Consider the following 14985-nt stretch of genomic DNA (forward strand, 5'->3'; position numbering starts at 1 on the left):
GCATGATTATTTAAGTGTAGGGAGTGTGTGTTACTCAAACACAATTAGGCAGAGCCCACAACCGTTGTGAGAGAGAACAAATGCCTTGGCCTGGACTGAAAATCTTCTAAGGAGATAGAGAATGAAATGACTTCAATTTCCCAAAGCAAATCAACCACCCACCCACTCACAAGTCACAACTAGATGTACTTCTTTGCGCGTGCTGTGTGTTCACGCCCCTTGTAGGGTGGTTAATCAAGTCTGTCCAGTGAATAATCTATTTTAATTATTTTTGGCAATAATTGGTCTGGTGGAGATGGTACGGACTAACTTTTTTTTCTGGCAAAAATAATCTATTTGAATTATTTTGTTGTTCTTATTAAAAAAAATCGCATTCGTTAGTTTTTCGTCAATTTTTTTTTGAATTATTTCTTTGTCATGATGGGAAGAATCTAAAAAGTAAAAAATGAACATTAAAATCTAATTTTTTTTAAATAAAGAAAAAAATAAATGCCTAATTGGCTTTTTTTTTTTTTATTTAAAAATTAGATTTTGGCTGTAATTTTTAGACTTTTAGATTTCTTTCGTTATGACGAAGTAATATTTTACAAAAAAATTGACGAAAAACTAACGAATGCGAACTTTTTTGTATAAGGAATTGGGGATTTGCGAAATATTATGGTTGAGACATCTTTTACATGATTTGGGGTATCCATCAAGACGTACAACCGATTCAATTGCATTGTGACAACAAGGCTGTGTGTGATATCGCTCACAATCCTATTCAGCCTAACAGAAAAAAGTTGGAAGCAAAGATCACATAATTGCCCCAAATTTGATCAGAGGATCAGCTGGCGGACGTCCTTACCAAACCAGTTTCGAATAAGTTGTTTTCAAAATTTGTAGACAAGTTGGGCATGCATGATATTTATGCACCAACTTGAGAGGGAGTGTTGCAATAATTATGTAATGGGGAGTTAGGGTCTAGTCTTGCTTACCTTATTTAGCTTCCTGTAATTGGATTGTAATTAGGTTTACCATAAGTAGGCTATTATGGCTGTATATATATATATATATGCCTTGTTAAAGCATCCAACTCCAAACTAATTGGCAAGGAGTGAAGAGGTCGCTCAGACTCATATACTAGTTTTAGAGAAGATAATTAATCGATGTGGGACAAATTTCAACACTCCCCCACATGTGAGACTCCCGACTTGAGCATGGAGAGGTAAACAAATGATACATAACACTTGGATCACAACAAACAACAGTGCACTTAAGTCACAAATAATGGGGAACAAGTTCTCTAAAATTCTAAATCTGATGGTGAGTTATTCTCGTGGGTAGTGAAAAATTTTCTTTTAGCTTTTGGTTAAACAAATTTAATGATTTAATATTAATAAAAATATGAAAAACATGGATCAAATATGGGGAAAAAATTTAAAAAGACACGACAAATGATAAAAACTATTCCCTTAAATGAAGACAAGTAGGCTCTAATATAAACAATCATACAAAACCACAAACTGTGACTCTTGGGTAATTTCAAATCATTTACTGGATCCATGACCTTTGGCATGAAATGATAATTGTGAAGTCGAGAGAGCAAAACAATGTCACAATAGCAAGTGAAACAGGCAGAGCGTGACCTGAGAAATTGCGACGTCTCTCGGTCCACCATAATTTGGAAGACATTCAACAAAGCACCTGCATGTATCACACGCCTACGTTCTTTTTATTCATGTTCAGCACAACTGGTTCGTTGTCCATGTTGTCAAAGGTTGCATCCTCAGGCAAGGGTGCAAGGCTACTAACGGTGTTAGACTTGAGAGGAGCACAATTGGAAACATTCCCGCATGAAGGTGTGGACCTCCTTAATCTTACTTATCTAAGTTTGAGGGCGACAAATGTAAAAATGATCCCGAAATCGATCGGAAAACTCAAGAAGCTAGAAACGTTGGATCTGAAACAAACGAATGTCACCGAGTTGCCTGATGAGATCCTGAAGCTCAAACGTCTTCGCCATCTCTTGTTGTATCGTTACAACACCGACCTTTGTTATAGTCCTTTTCACTGTACAATTGGCTTCAAAGCCCCGGCTGGAATAGGAAGTTTGTTGTACTTGCAGAAACTATGTGCTATTGAAGCAAACCGAGGGAGTAATAGTGGCATCGTGCTAAGAGAGGTGGGAAAGCTAACTCAATTGAGGAGATTGGTCATTGTAAAGCTACAGAAGGAAGATGGGACTGTGCTATGTTCATCCTTTGAGAGGCTAGACAACCTTCGCGCATTGGAAGTTATTGCACAAGAAGAAGATGAGATGAAACCCGAATCTCTTGAGTTTGAAAAAAAATCCGAGTCTCTTGAGTTTTTTGCGCAAATTCTGACCAACTGCACCACACACACTTTTCAGTAAATATTTGAAATATCTAATATATAACTTATACTTTTAACATAAAAATATATTTTGAATATAATTTTGTACCTTTTAAACATAAAAATTAGCAATTTTGATAAACATGAAAGTTGTAGACAATTGAGTTATTGTTCAAATCCAATTTAAATTATCTCAATCGGAGTTTTTGGTAAAGAGTTATGTACGAAATACATTTAGTGACAAAGCGCAATTCATGAATTTCGTCACGAAAGGTACCCATATGACGACGAATTATATTTTTCGTCACTGAAAGCGTTAAAATGGTGACAAAATTATTTTTCATCACCAAAGTTAAGCATTTGGTGACGAAAAAAGTATTTCGTTACTAAATTGGTCTCATTTGATGACGAAATATTTTTTTTGTCACCAAATGCTTAACTTTGGCGACGAAAAATAATTTCATCACCTTTTTTAAGCTTCAGCGACGAAAAATGTATTTCGTCGCCAAATGGGTACCTTTGGTGACGAAAATATTTTTTTCGTCACTAAACAGATATAATTGGTGACGAAATTATTTCGTCACGGAAGTTGTCAAAACAGTGACGAATTTATTTTTTCGTCGCCAAATATACTCATTTAGTGACGAAATTAAATTTCGTCGCCACTTTTTCGTCACCAATTTTCATTTTTCTTGTAGTGTAAGTTAAAAGATGTTGATTCACTGCAATCCCTTCAAGATTTGCCCAATTTGCTTCACCTTGGACATGACACGGCATATGAAGGAGATGGATTATTCTTCAAGGCTGGTGGGTTTCAAAAGCTTTAAGAATTGTGGTTGGTTGGCTTAGCAGGATTGAAATGGGTGAGAGTGGAGTCTAACTCAATGACTCTTCTTGAAAATCTATATCTCCGAGACTGTAAATTGATGGAGTTGCCCTCAGGTGTTGAACATCTGGCCAACCTCAAAAAACTAGAATTGTATAATATGTTTGAAATATTAATTTCGAGGTTGAAAAGAGACTTACAAGGTGGAGACTACTTGAAAATTGCACACGTCCCTAATGTTTGGGTTGGGTACTACAAATCTGGTTTTTTCACTTGTCATTATCTATGATACGGTAGAACGGGAGGGGATGAGGATCTTCGAGATTAGGTTATCCCCGTCATTGATGCGCCCTTTCTTCCTCATATTTTTTTGGCATTTGTTAGAGCTTGAAAACTTGTTTGTGTAATCATGTTGTCAATTGTAGATATTTCTTTTGCGTACTTTTTTTGTCTTGAATTGATTACTTTATCGAGAACCTCATATTTGATGTAATAATAATAAGCTTGACAGAATTTTGAACTTCAAAGCATGCCTTCGGTTTGTCGGTTTGCAACAATCTTTATTTAGATTAGGTTAAGTTCAACACATCTCTACAGGAACCTAATTTCCCTTGGTGCTGATTAAAAATGTTTGATATGTTAATTTCCCTCTGTATCGTTATGATAAGTGTGAGTCTGTGACCGTTGATTTTTTAGGAGTCCTTAATTAAATATCCATCCTTCCGATCACTTGGACTTTATGGTTCTCATCCCGGCTAAAAAATCTCGCATTCTATGCTTCCCATATCAGTTAAAATTCATTTGAAATCCCTCTCTCTTCTTTTTCCACTTTTCTATGTATGCATAAAGCATCCATTCTTTCTAACATTTTTGTCTAAATTTTTTTTTCCAGTAATTTCTGTTTTTCATAACTTTTTGTTTAGCTTTTCATCGTTATTTTTGGGGTTAATTGTTGATCTTAACGAAATGAATCAAAAAAGTATAATAAAGTGGACTAATATTGAAAAAAGTTCATGACTAAAGACAAAAAAAAAAAAGAAACACTTGTCTTTTTTCTATAAATTGTCGTGTTATATGAACTTTTTTTTTTGTGTGTATGTTCATGATATTTTAAGAAGAATGGCCTTTAAAGTGTAATTAAGACTTGTGTTTCAATACTGATCAGCCCATAATCACCCTTGTTCATCATCGTAACAGATTCAGTCCCGTCTCGCTTCCATCACTTCAGCTTATAAAGTGTAATTAACCTCCCTCCCCCAGCTTCTCGGCTTCATATTTTTCTGTGAACTAATCTTCTGAACATTAGCCTCGAAAATCCTCGAGCCGCCTTACGATTACTTCTACCATACCTGAACAGTACCAATCTACTAAAACGCTGAAGGATTTTTGCAGCGAGTTGATTCAAGTAGGTTTTCTCTATCTAGTTCCCGTCCATCTCCTAGAGCTCTTAAATGTGATTTTCAATGTTCATTTAGCACCGAAGTTACTAACAGGGGACTAGGGGAGGCACAAATGACACTAAAACAGATGGTACAAAACTCCATGAAAGATTCAAAGTTCCTTTTATGATTTATCCCATCAATTTATGTTCTAAATTCTTGGACTGATATGGTTAGCAACAGAATACTACACCACATTTCGAGAAATATTTTCCACGGCTATCTCTTTGCTGTAGTTTTTGTCATGGCTTTTATAGCGCTGCTAATACTTGGAAGTGAGTGCAAAATGGAACATTGAGTATTGTGACTTCTGTTTTGGATGGGGTATGTGGCATTGGAGCTATTGCACTCTCAGATCACTTTAGCAGAGATTACTTTACGCGCGCTAGCGCACAAACTCATCCATGCTCCAACAACTAGACATAGTTCATCAACAAACTAATTCAATTAAAACAGAAAAATCCAATCATCGATCACTCGAGCACAAAATTCAAAAACTGGACGGGAAAGAAAATAGATAAGATGGCAAACAGAAAGCCGCTGCCTGAATCTGGACGGGAAAGAAAATAGATAAGAGAGAAAATTAATGGGCACTGTCATACTGCATATCGAAATATACTCTTGACCCAGACTTTATTCTCTGCACTTGTGGGAGTTGTATCAACTCGTGAACCATCAATATTTCCTTCTCTTGTCATCTTCGGAGTATCTAAGAGAAATCACACTCCTTTCTTTTCATTTCTCACCCAAGCAGCCAAAGGGGCTGTTATAGTACTGTTGTGTACTTTGACTACTTTCACAGACTGGTTTCTTCTCACGATAATGCTATGTGGATAGTTGATTCTCTTGATGGGACAAGAAGTTTTGTGCATCGGTAGTCATCAGATTTAATTTGATGCCAAGTTTGTGGGAAATCATTGCATCTTCTGTATTACAACATATTATATTCAATGCTGCAAGTTACTCTTAGTGCTTGTTTCTATTGGTCTAACATTGTAAAAGTACCCACAATCTGTTTTATCTACAGCCCTCTTATGGGTGAGGTGAGATTTTTTTTATTTTTTTTTGGTAATTCGGAATTTCTTAAATTGAAAGAACAGAACAGAGTCAGAGCATAACAACTACGAAAAAGAATTAAAACAGCAAAAACAACGTTCTATGGTGTCCCACACCTAGACTGTCGGCAATGACAAACTCGCTTGCTGAGGGAGGCACTTGTTGCGTCATGACTAAATCTTTCACTTGTTCTGCTCCCAGACGTGAGGAATTTTCATGCACAAAGTATGTCATCTAAAAAAGATGGTACGTCTTAAATGTGGTTACTATTTTGACATGAGACATGAATGCATGTGTAGGGAGATGTAGTATGTTTTCGTTGAGGGCATTAGGAACGTAAGATAGTTGCTCAATCCATTGATTACGAACTTCGAACTTGGAATTGTAATTAAAAGGAGAGAGCATGGAATATAATTGATTTACAAAAATACTAATCTAAGCTTGTCCTTAAGAGAACAGCTAAATTCTGAGCTCCATGCCTTCCTTAATTAAGGAAAAGGTTATCCTTAAGAAAACAGAAATGTTCCGAGTACGTGCAAATGTTTGAATGCAATAATTCATTAGATGAAAGACTCGATCGAAGGTATACATTTGGCGTTCAAGTGTAACATTACATCCATCATTTTTAAGCTTCACTTCCCATAAAAAATTCTAGTTCTGTCCTCGAGCACTGTCCAAGTTGATGGAACATTGCTGGGTTGGTCACCGTGCGTGGTCTCCCGGGCATCGCTCTAACTGGAGAAGCATATAGTTCACTACTTCCTGCATGCAAAATTTATGACAGTAGCAGCATACTTCTGAAATCGGAATGGAGTATATCACAATCGATCGAGCGATTAGTTGTCCTTCCCTCTTTTTCACTGGAATCCATCGGAAAGATGCTTTTCTGGATGGAAACTCCATTAAAGAGAAATATGGTCATTGGCAATGTTAGTAAAACAAAAGAACTCGGGTTCTTGGCCATTACCACAATGATCATAGAAGATGGTGGTTACCCAAGCCAGTACTTATCAGACCACTTCATAGGCTTCCTATTGACTTGGCATGTCTTACAACTTAATTGCCCAAGTGTTCTTAGAAAACTCGCCTTCCAAACAACAGGCGTTCATGAGATTTATCTTTGAGATTGCATAGGGGAGTCGGGGACAGAGCAGCAGCGAGCCAAAGAATGAAAAAGACCATTTTGGGACACCTTAAGTTCAAACACAAACACCTTAAAGTCACACACAAACATTTTGGGACACCTTAAGTTCACCCATACGAAACATTCTTAAGAGTGGGAGAAATAAATTTCACACTAATACTCACAATTTTATTACAAACAATCAAAGCACAAATTTCAAAGGATTTCCTGTCAGGATATAGCGCACGTCTCTGTTTTTCTTCCTCACACTTACACGCACACATATCACTCAATTTAACTTGATGCACACACACACCACACAATTCACTTATCCACTTTTCAAACTCATTTTAATAGTCGACAATCAGTCTTGAGTCAATTGTGAGGAGTCTCAACTACGTAGTAAGGTCGATTGTAATCATGCAATGTTATTAAAGTGTTTGATTCCTTCCCGTAGGTGGAGCTAGCTCTAAGCGTTGGGCTAGGTTTTGGTAATGTGGATTTTTTTTTAATCCTTCTGATTTCAGTTTGTTGTTTTGTGTCCTTTGTTATCTGATTATAATTTCGTAGAGCCCATTGTGTAATTGGATCTGAGCCTATTGCATTCCTCGAAGTGCAGCGACAATCTGAATGTGAAGTGTGAACCTACTCGCTTTATCAATTAGGGACACTCAGTGTGGAGTTAAAATCTCTTTGAAGTAATTTCAAACAAACTTGCCAAGAATTAAGATAAAGATAAGGGAATGACTTCGGTGTCCCCGGTCATTTTGGGGACACCGTAACTTTTGGCATAACAAAACCATTATGAGCATAACCAAAACCCATTATGAACATAACCAAAACCATTATGAGCATAACAGAATCATAGCAAGGCATAACTTGTTAGTTATGCCTTGATTGGGTTTGGTTATGCCTTGGTTGGTTTTTTGGATATTCCTTGGTTATGCCTTGTTTGGGTTTTGTTATGCTTATAATAGGTTTTAGTTATGCTCATAATGGTTAAATTATGCCAAAAATTACGGTGTTCCCAAAATGACCGGGGACACCATAGCATCATCCCCTTAAGGGAATATATGTACAACGGCGACTACAAAAAAATAAAATAGATTAAATGCTGACTTGCTAAGAATTAAAAATAGAATTAAGATAATATATTTAGGGGATTTTACATTTTTAGGCTGACTTGCTAATGTTTATGCTCTATGAAAAAACAAAAAAAAAGAAACAAAGCGAAAGGGAGATATTAACTATGAGGAATTTATAAAACATTTTGGGCTTCGGGGCAATTTTTGTCGACCAAATGTGAGCATCAGATGGACTACATATCCAAAGGAGTAGTCGACAATCCCTCTCAAGCATAGTTGTCAAAATCGTATGATTCACGCAAAAACAATATGAATCTATAGGTGAATCAATGTTTATATAGAATCGATGATGAATTGTACGATTCCCAATTCGATTTGACTCCCGATTCATGCAAATAACAATACGAATCTATATAGGTGAACCAAGGTTTATCACAATTGTTGTATTTGACTGATATGGAACCACTTTTGCAATTTTGCCTTAGTTTTTCTTTTTGGAAAGCAAGAATATAAGATAATATATTGTTAAGCACGAAAATTCTTGTTCCCGTGCAAAATTTTGTTAGTATTGGTATTTACTTTAAATTCTTGTAGCCCCTGAATCATAGACCGAGACAAGGCTCAGAGCCTCGAACCAACCCACATATGTTGTTGTATAAGGTAGTTTAGTTTCGTACCCATTAAACTACAAACTTTATTGTGTTAAAGCTAAACTTTCATTTTTATAACGAACCCATAACATCTATATATATGCACATAGCCATTTTCCTAGAGTATTATTTTCCTATTATGTACAAGAGTCTTTCCTATTAGACCATGTGATCATCAATTAATAATAAAAAATGAACTTTACGATAAATTTAAGTTTATATATTTTAATTTTACAATGCATCTTTATATGTAGGTACTTAGATACATTTTTCAATGTATTTTTAAAATTTGGACCAAATCGTTATGATTCACGTACGATTCAAAAAAAGGTCAATCCGATTCTCAATTCGTCTCGAGATAATTGTGAGGAGTCTCAATTGTGTAGTAAGGTGGATTAATTATAATCACACGTTGTTATTGTTAAAGTTTGGTTCCTTCCCCGAGGTGGAGCTCTCCGCGTTGGGATGTGCATGTTCTGGTATATAGTGTGGAGTTTTTGTTAATTTTTTTAATTTTATTTTTCTGAATGTAAAGTATGAACCCACTTGGTTTATTAATTAAGGACAATGATCAGTGCGCAGAATTAAAAATCCTTAATTAGGAGTAACTTGAAAGAAATTTGCCAAGGATTAAGATAATAAATGTACGACGGTGACTACCAAAGGTAATATAAAACGAAATGCGTGCATCTCTCTATTTAGAGATTTCACATTTTTAGGGTGACCTCCTAAAGTTTATTCTTTATGGAAAGAAATTGAAAATAAAGAGAAAGGGAGATGGTAACTATAGGAAATTAACAAACATTTAGGGCTTTGGGGAAATTTCTGTCAACGAAATAGGATTTTCCAAGCTGGGTTAATAGGGAAGCCTCCCTCGATGTTTCTTTGATGCAGTAATAAGAATAATCACCTATTACCGATTGGGAAAAAAAGAAAAGAAATAGGAGCATCACATGGACTACATATCTAAATGAGTAGTCGAAAATAAGTCTTCAGTCATATGTGAGGAGATTCAATTGTGTAGTGAGGTCGATTTTAATCAGAAAATGTTTTATTAATTCATAGCATTTGATTCCTTCCTAGAGGTTGAGCTCTAGGCGTTGGGCAGGGCTTTGGTAGTGGAGTTTTCGTAAATTTTTCTGAATTCAGCTTTTGTTGTTTTGTAGTACTCCCTCCGTCCCTTTTTTAGAGTCCAGTATTTTATTTTGGGCTGTCTCTTAATAAGTGTCCATTTTGTAAAGTTAGTGGGTAAAAGTTGATGCATTGTCTATTTTGTCACTGAAAGTAGATTCCTTTTTGAAAAGTAAGTGAGTAAAAGTGTAATGATGATGGGTAAATTGGGAAAGTGGAGGAAAAAGTTTATGTGAAAGGTATAATGATGATGTCTTTTAAATAAGTTGGAGTTACGAAGCAGGACACTTAAAAAGGGACGGAGGGAGTATTTGTTAAGAAAAATTTCAAAAAACCCTGAACTTTCACTGAATTTGCAAAAAAATACTTGAACTTTAACTAATGACAAAAAGACACCAGAACTTACCATTCTGTTAACAATTACACACCCGTCATCCAATTCCATTAGACAAGTAACGGATTGAGCTAACGGAAGGCGTCAACTTTCCTTTTTTTAATTTTTATTTCAAAAATTACTTTTAACTCTTTTTTTATTTTTAAATAAATGCAATAAAAATCTTTTGGTTTTAACTATTTATTAAAAATTACTTTAACCCCATTAAACTATTTAAAAAAAAATAACTTAGACCCTACACCACCAATCAACCCACAAACAATAGTCAAAGCCATAGCTCCAATTTCAGAAAATTGAAATTACTTTTAACCTCTCTTTACTGCATATTTAATTATTACTAAAAAGAGTTAAAAGTAATTTTTTGAACTAAAATTTAAAAAAATTAAAAGAAGGTTAAATAATGAGGATAAAAGTAATTTTGAATTTATGAAATTAGAGCTAGAGCTTTGACGCTTGGTTGTGGGGTTGATTGGTGGTGTGGGGTCAATTTTTCTATTAAAGTTCTTTTTGTAAATAATACTCCCTCCGTCCCTTTTTAAGTGTCCTGTTTCGTAACTCCAACTTATTAAAAAGACATCATCATTACACCTTTCACATCAACTTTTTCCTCCACTTTCCCTACTTACCCATCATCATTACACTTTTACTCACTAACTTTTCAAAATGAAAGCTACTTTTAGGGACAAAATAGACAATGCACCAACTTTTACCCTCCTAACTTTACAAAATAGACACTTATAAAGGGACAGCCCAAAATGAAATACTGGACACAAAAAAAGGGACGGAGGGAGTAAAAAATAGAGTAAATTTATTTTTTGATAAATAGTAAGTAATAAAAAGAGTTTTATTGCATATTTATTTGATACTAAAAAAAGAGTTAAAAATAATTTTTGGAAATAAAACGTAAAAAAAAGGAAGGTTAACGCCTTCCATTAGCTGTAACCATTACCAGTCTGATAGAAGTGGATGGTGGGCGTGCAAATGTTAGCGGAATAGTAAGTTTGGGTGTCTTTTTGTCATTAGATAAAGTCAAAGTGTGTTTTTGCAAATTCTCTGAAAGTTCAAGTACCTTTTTAGAATTTTCCCTATTTGTTATCTGATTAGAATTTCGTGCAGCCTATTGAAATTCCGTGCAGCCTATTGAAATTCCGTGAAGAGTGTCAACATTTAGATGTGAAGTGTGAACCCACTTGCTTATTAATTAGGGACAATTAGGCCCCATTTTCACTAAAAAATTTGCACTTGGACTTATTGGATATTGTGAAGTTATTCATACTAAACTAAAACTTTTGTCAAAACTTAATTTGTTTCCACTAAACTAAAACATCCAATACGTTTTCTTCTACCAACCCCAATACATTTTCCGGTAATGTAGTGAAAAATACTTGACGTTTATGGACTACATGAAATAGTCCATAACTTAATGAATACCGAAAACGTGTGCACAGTTAATAATTCTTTGAAGTAACCTGAAAGAAACTTGCCAAGGGTTAAGATTATATGTATATACGTCAATGACTGCCAAAAACAAAACAAAATGAAATGCCTGCATTTGTCGATTTAGGGATTTTACTTGTTTAGGGTGAGTTGATAAATGAGTAGTAGACAACAAGACTTAAGTCTTATGTGAGGAGTTTCGATTGTGTAGTGAGGTCAATTGTAATCGCACGATATTATTTATAGCGTTTGATTCCTTCTTGGAAGTTGAGCTCTAGGCGTTTAGAGTAGTAGTGTGGAATTTTCGTAAATTTTTCTGAATTCAACTTTTATTGTTTTGTGTTAGTATTTGTTATCCAGTTAGAATTTCATGGAGCCTATCATGGGTAGTTAGATCTGAGCCTTATTCCAATTCCTTAAAAGAATGGCAACATCTAAATGTGAATTGTCAACCCACACTAAAACTTATTAATTAGGGACAATTAGGCCTCAGTTTCCATTAAAATTTTTGCAATACAACTTAATTGTTGGCTTTTGTGAAGTTGTTCATACTAAACTAATACCTTTTTGTTAAAAGTTAAAGTTGTTTCCGCTAAACTAAAACATCTAACAAGTTTTCTACAATTTATAATTTAGTGGAAACAACTCGATGTTATGGTGTACTACTTCTTATAGTCTATAACTTAACGCTAAGCGAAAACACCCCCTTCGTGCACAATTAAAAATTCTTTGAAGTAACTTGAAAGAAATTTCTTGCCAAGTGCTAAGATTATGTATGTACGTCAATACTACAATAAACAAAACAAAATGAAATGCCTGCATTTGTCAATTTAGGGATTTTACTATTTCAGGGTGACTTGATAAAGTTTATTCTTTATAAAAAATGAAAAAGAAAGGGAAAGGGAGATGTTAACCATGGGGAATTAAAATTAATTAACAAACAGTTAGGGCTTTGGGGCAATTTCCGTGCAACCAAGGTTGAGCATCAGATGAGAGTCGGCGACAATCGGTCTTGAGTTAGTTGTGAGGAGTCTCAAGCAGTGTGTCGTGAGATTGGTTGTGTAATAGTCGTGAGATCGGTTGTGTGATAGTCGTGAGATCGGTTGTAATCACACGATGTTATTCACATAGTGTTTCATTCTTTCAGGAGGTGGAGCTCTCGCCGTTGGGTTGTGGTGGTATGGAACTTTTGATAAGTTTTTTGATTTCATTTTGTTGTTTTGTGTCCTTTGTTATCTGATGATTAGAAGTTCATAGAGCCTATTGTTCAATTAAATCTGAGACTATTGCATTCTTTGAAGTGTGGCAACATTTGAATGTGAAGTGTGAACCAACTTGCATTATTAATTAGGGAAAATTAGTGTAGAGTTAATTTTTATTTTTTTTTGAACTAACTCCAAAGAAACTTGCCAAGGATTAAGATAATATATGTACGACAGTGACGACCAAAAATAATATCTGTCTATTTAGTGATTTTACTTTTTTAGGGTGACTTGATAAAGTTTATGGCCGGTTTATGAAAAAATGAAAAAGGAAAGAGAAAGGGAGATGTTAACTAATGGGGAATTGAATAAACATTTAGGGCTTTTGGACAATTTTTGTGTAAAATACACATAGGGTTTAACAAAAAATAAAATAAAAAATACGCAAGAGCTAGTAATTCCATAGGATAGGGTTCGATGAGCAGATGTCAATTTTCGAATTTTTGAAAAAGGAAATGGGTTGTTTTAGTCTGTATATTCGTACCATAATCTGATAATTCCAAAATGGATAATGAAAAAAATTCTCCATGACTGATTTTCAATTGTACTGTCTCTAAAATGTAGTATTCGTAATGGATTATGGGAAAATCCATTCTAAGAATGAAGCTCCCGTACAGAAATTATGCCAGAATGGATAATCGAGTAAGGTTCACATCCGATCAATTGGACCCTAGAGAGGAGTTTGTAGTGAGAGAGAGTTATTTTTTTTTTAAATTGTTTATCTTCTTAGTGCGCTGATAATAATAATAAGACTTTTTGTCTAATTACAGTATTATTTCTTATCAGGACCTAATTATAGTATTTGACAACTTAAATTTTTGTACTTTTGCTTAGAAATTTTGATCAATATAAATACATGTGCATACATATATATACACATACTCCACTATGCCCTCACTAGACCAAGATTGGTTCTTATGTACCCGCGTTATCGTGGGGCCTGCTTCGGCAGTAGGTGCCGGATCGACGTTTAGATTTCTTTTATTCTTTCTTGTATCTATTCTGGAATTTGTTTGCCCGATGGACTCTGTTGAATGAATGACTCTTTTCAAAAAAAAAAACTATGCCCCCACTATGCTAAACGCACGTCATTTAATCTAATTTAATTGGAAATGAATTTTCTTTAAGGTTGATGTCCCCCACTATGCTGCGTTTCACAATGATTGGGGAGAGCAGCAAGAGTGTTGGACAGAAAGAAAATGTTTGGGTTTACCGGCGGTCTTATTACCAGAATTAAATAAATGCCATTAAAAGACACTTTTATCGGCATTAATAACACTGCCGGAAATAATTGTCCTAAAATGACGGTTTTTCTAAGACTACAATTTTTAGTGACTTTTCACTGGCAATATTTTAAATTATCACTTGGAAAAATAGGATATACTGTTGTTTTTAATACTGGCGGTTTATTATTGCCTTATAATAAAACCGGGGAACCTAAATAGGGGTCCTATCCTACATTGATACTTAAGTCCTAATCCTTATAGGTTTGGAAACTTATGTTTTCATCCTGAAATTTAAATAATACTCATTTAGCCCTTAATAATTTTTTTACATTTTAATAGAGCCGCTGTGCGGACCAAATTAAACAAGGAATATTGACTTTGTCCAAACATGGACAAAGTCAATATTCCTTGTTTAATTTGGCCCGCGCAGCAACTCTCTTAAAATCATCCGGAATTATGATAAAATTATGACAAATACAAAAATTATGACAAAATCATGACAAATACAGGAATCATGATCCGAAATTACGACAAAATCATTTAGGATGTTGCTTCGCCGCAACCTAACCTCTTAGAAAGGTTCACACCCCAAGCGTAGGGTTAAGTCGTTGAAAGCATAATAACCGGTAAGACCGGAATCGTTCCCATAGAGAAATCTTCTTAAGCGAATTTGGATTAGATGTTGCGTAGAGAGTTGTGGCGTTCAAGCGGCCAACTTTGGTATTCGGTTTGAATGACGAAATTTAAACTTGGAATTAAACTAGATTAGAGATGGTTGAGTCAAAGGGATTGATTTACCCATGACTTAGCCGTCAAACGGTTTCTTCATCTAACTCAAGAGTGGACCGAAACCGTCCGGATTCCACTAGAAGAATTAAAAGCTGAAGACTACTTATAACTTAACTCAAAACTCTGATTCAAATTGAACTCATTTAACGCAAGTGAGAGACGAAAAAGGATCAGTCGCACGTGTAGGATTATCAAGCACGTAGCATAAGGCG

General features: G+C 35.0%; 1 protein-coding gene across 1 annotated transcript in view; it reads left to right on the forward strand.

The window, feature by feature from the left end:
- Positions 1-1690: 1690 nt before the first annotated feature.
- LOC131317216 (plant intracellular Ras-group-related LRR protein 4-like) overlaps positions 1691-14985 on the forward strand; it is a 46093-nt gene continuing 32798 nt past the window's right edge. Inside the window, exon 1 of the mRNA XM_058346784.1 lies at positions 1691-2164. Coding sequence (XP_058202767.1) covers positions 1691-2164 — 474 coding nt within the window. The remainder of the gene's footprint in view (positions 2165-14985) is intronic.

The sequence above is a fragment of the Rhododendron vialii genome, chromosome 2a, assembly GCF_030253575.1.
Source record: "Rhododendron vialii isolate Sample 1 chromosome 2a, ASM3025357v1".
NCBI lineage: Eukaryota > Viridiplantae > Streptophyta > Magnoliopsida > Ericales > Ericaceae > Rhododendron > Rhododendron vialii.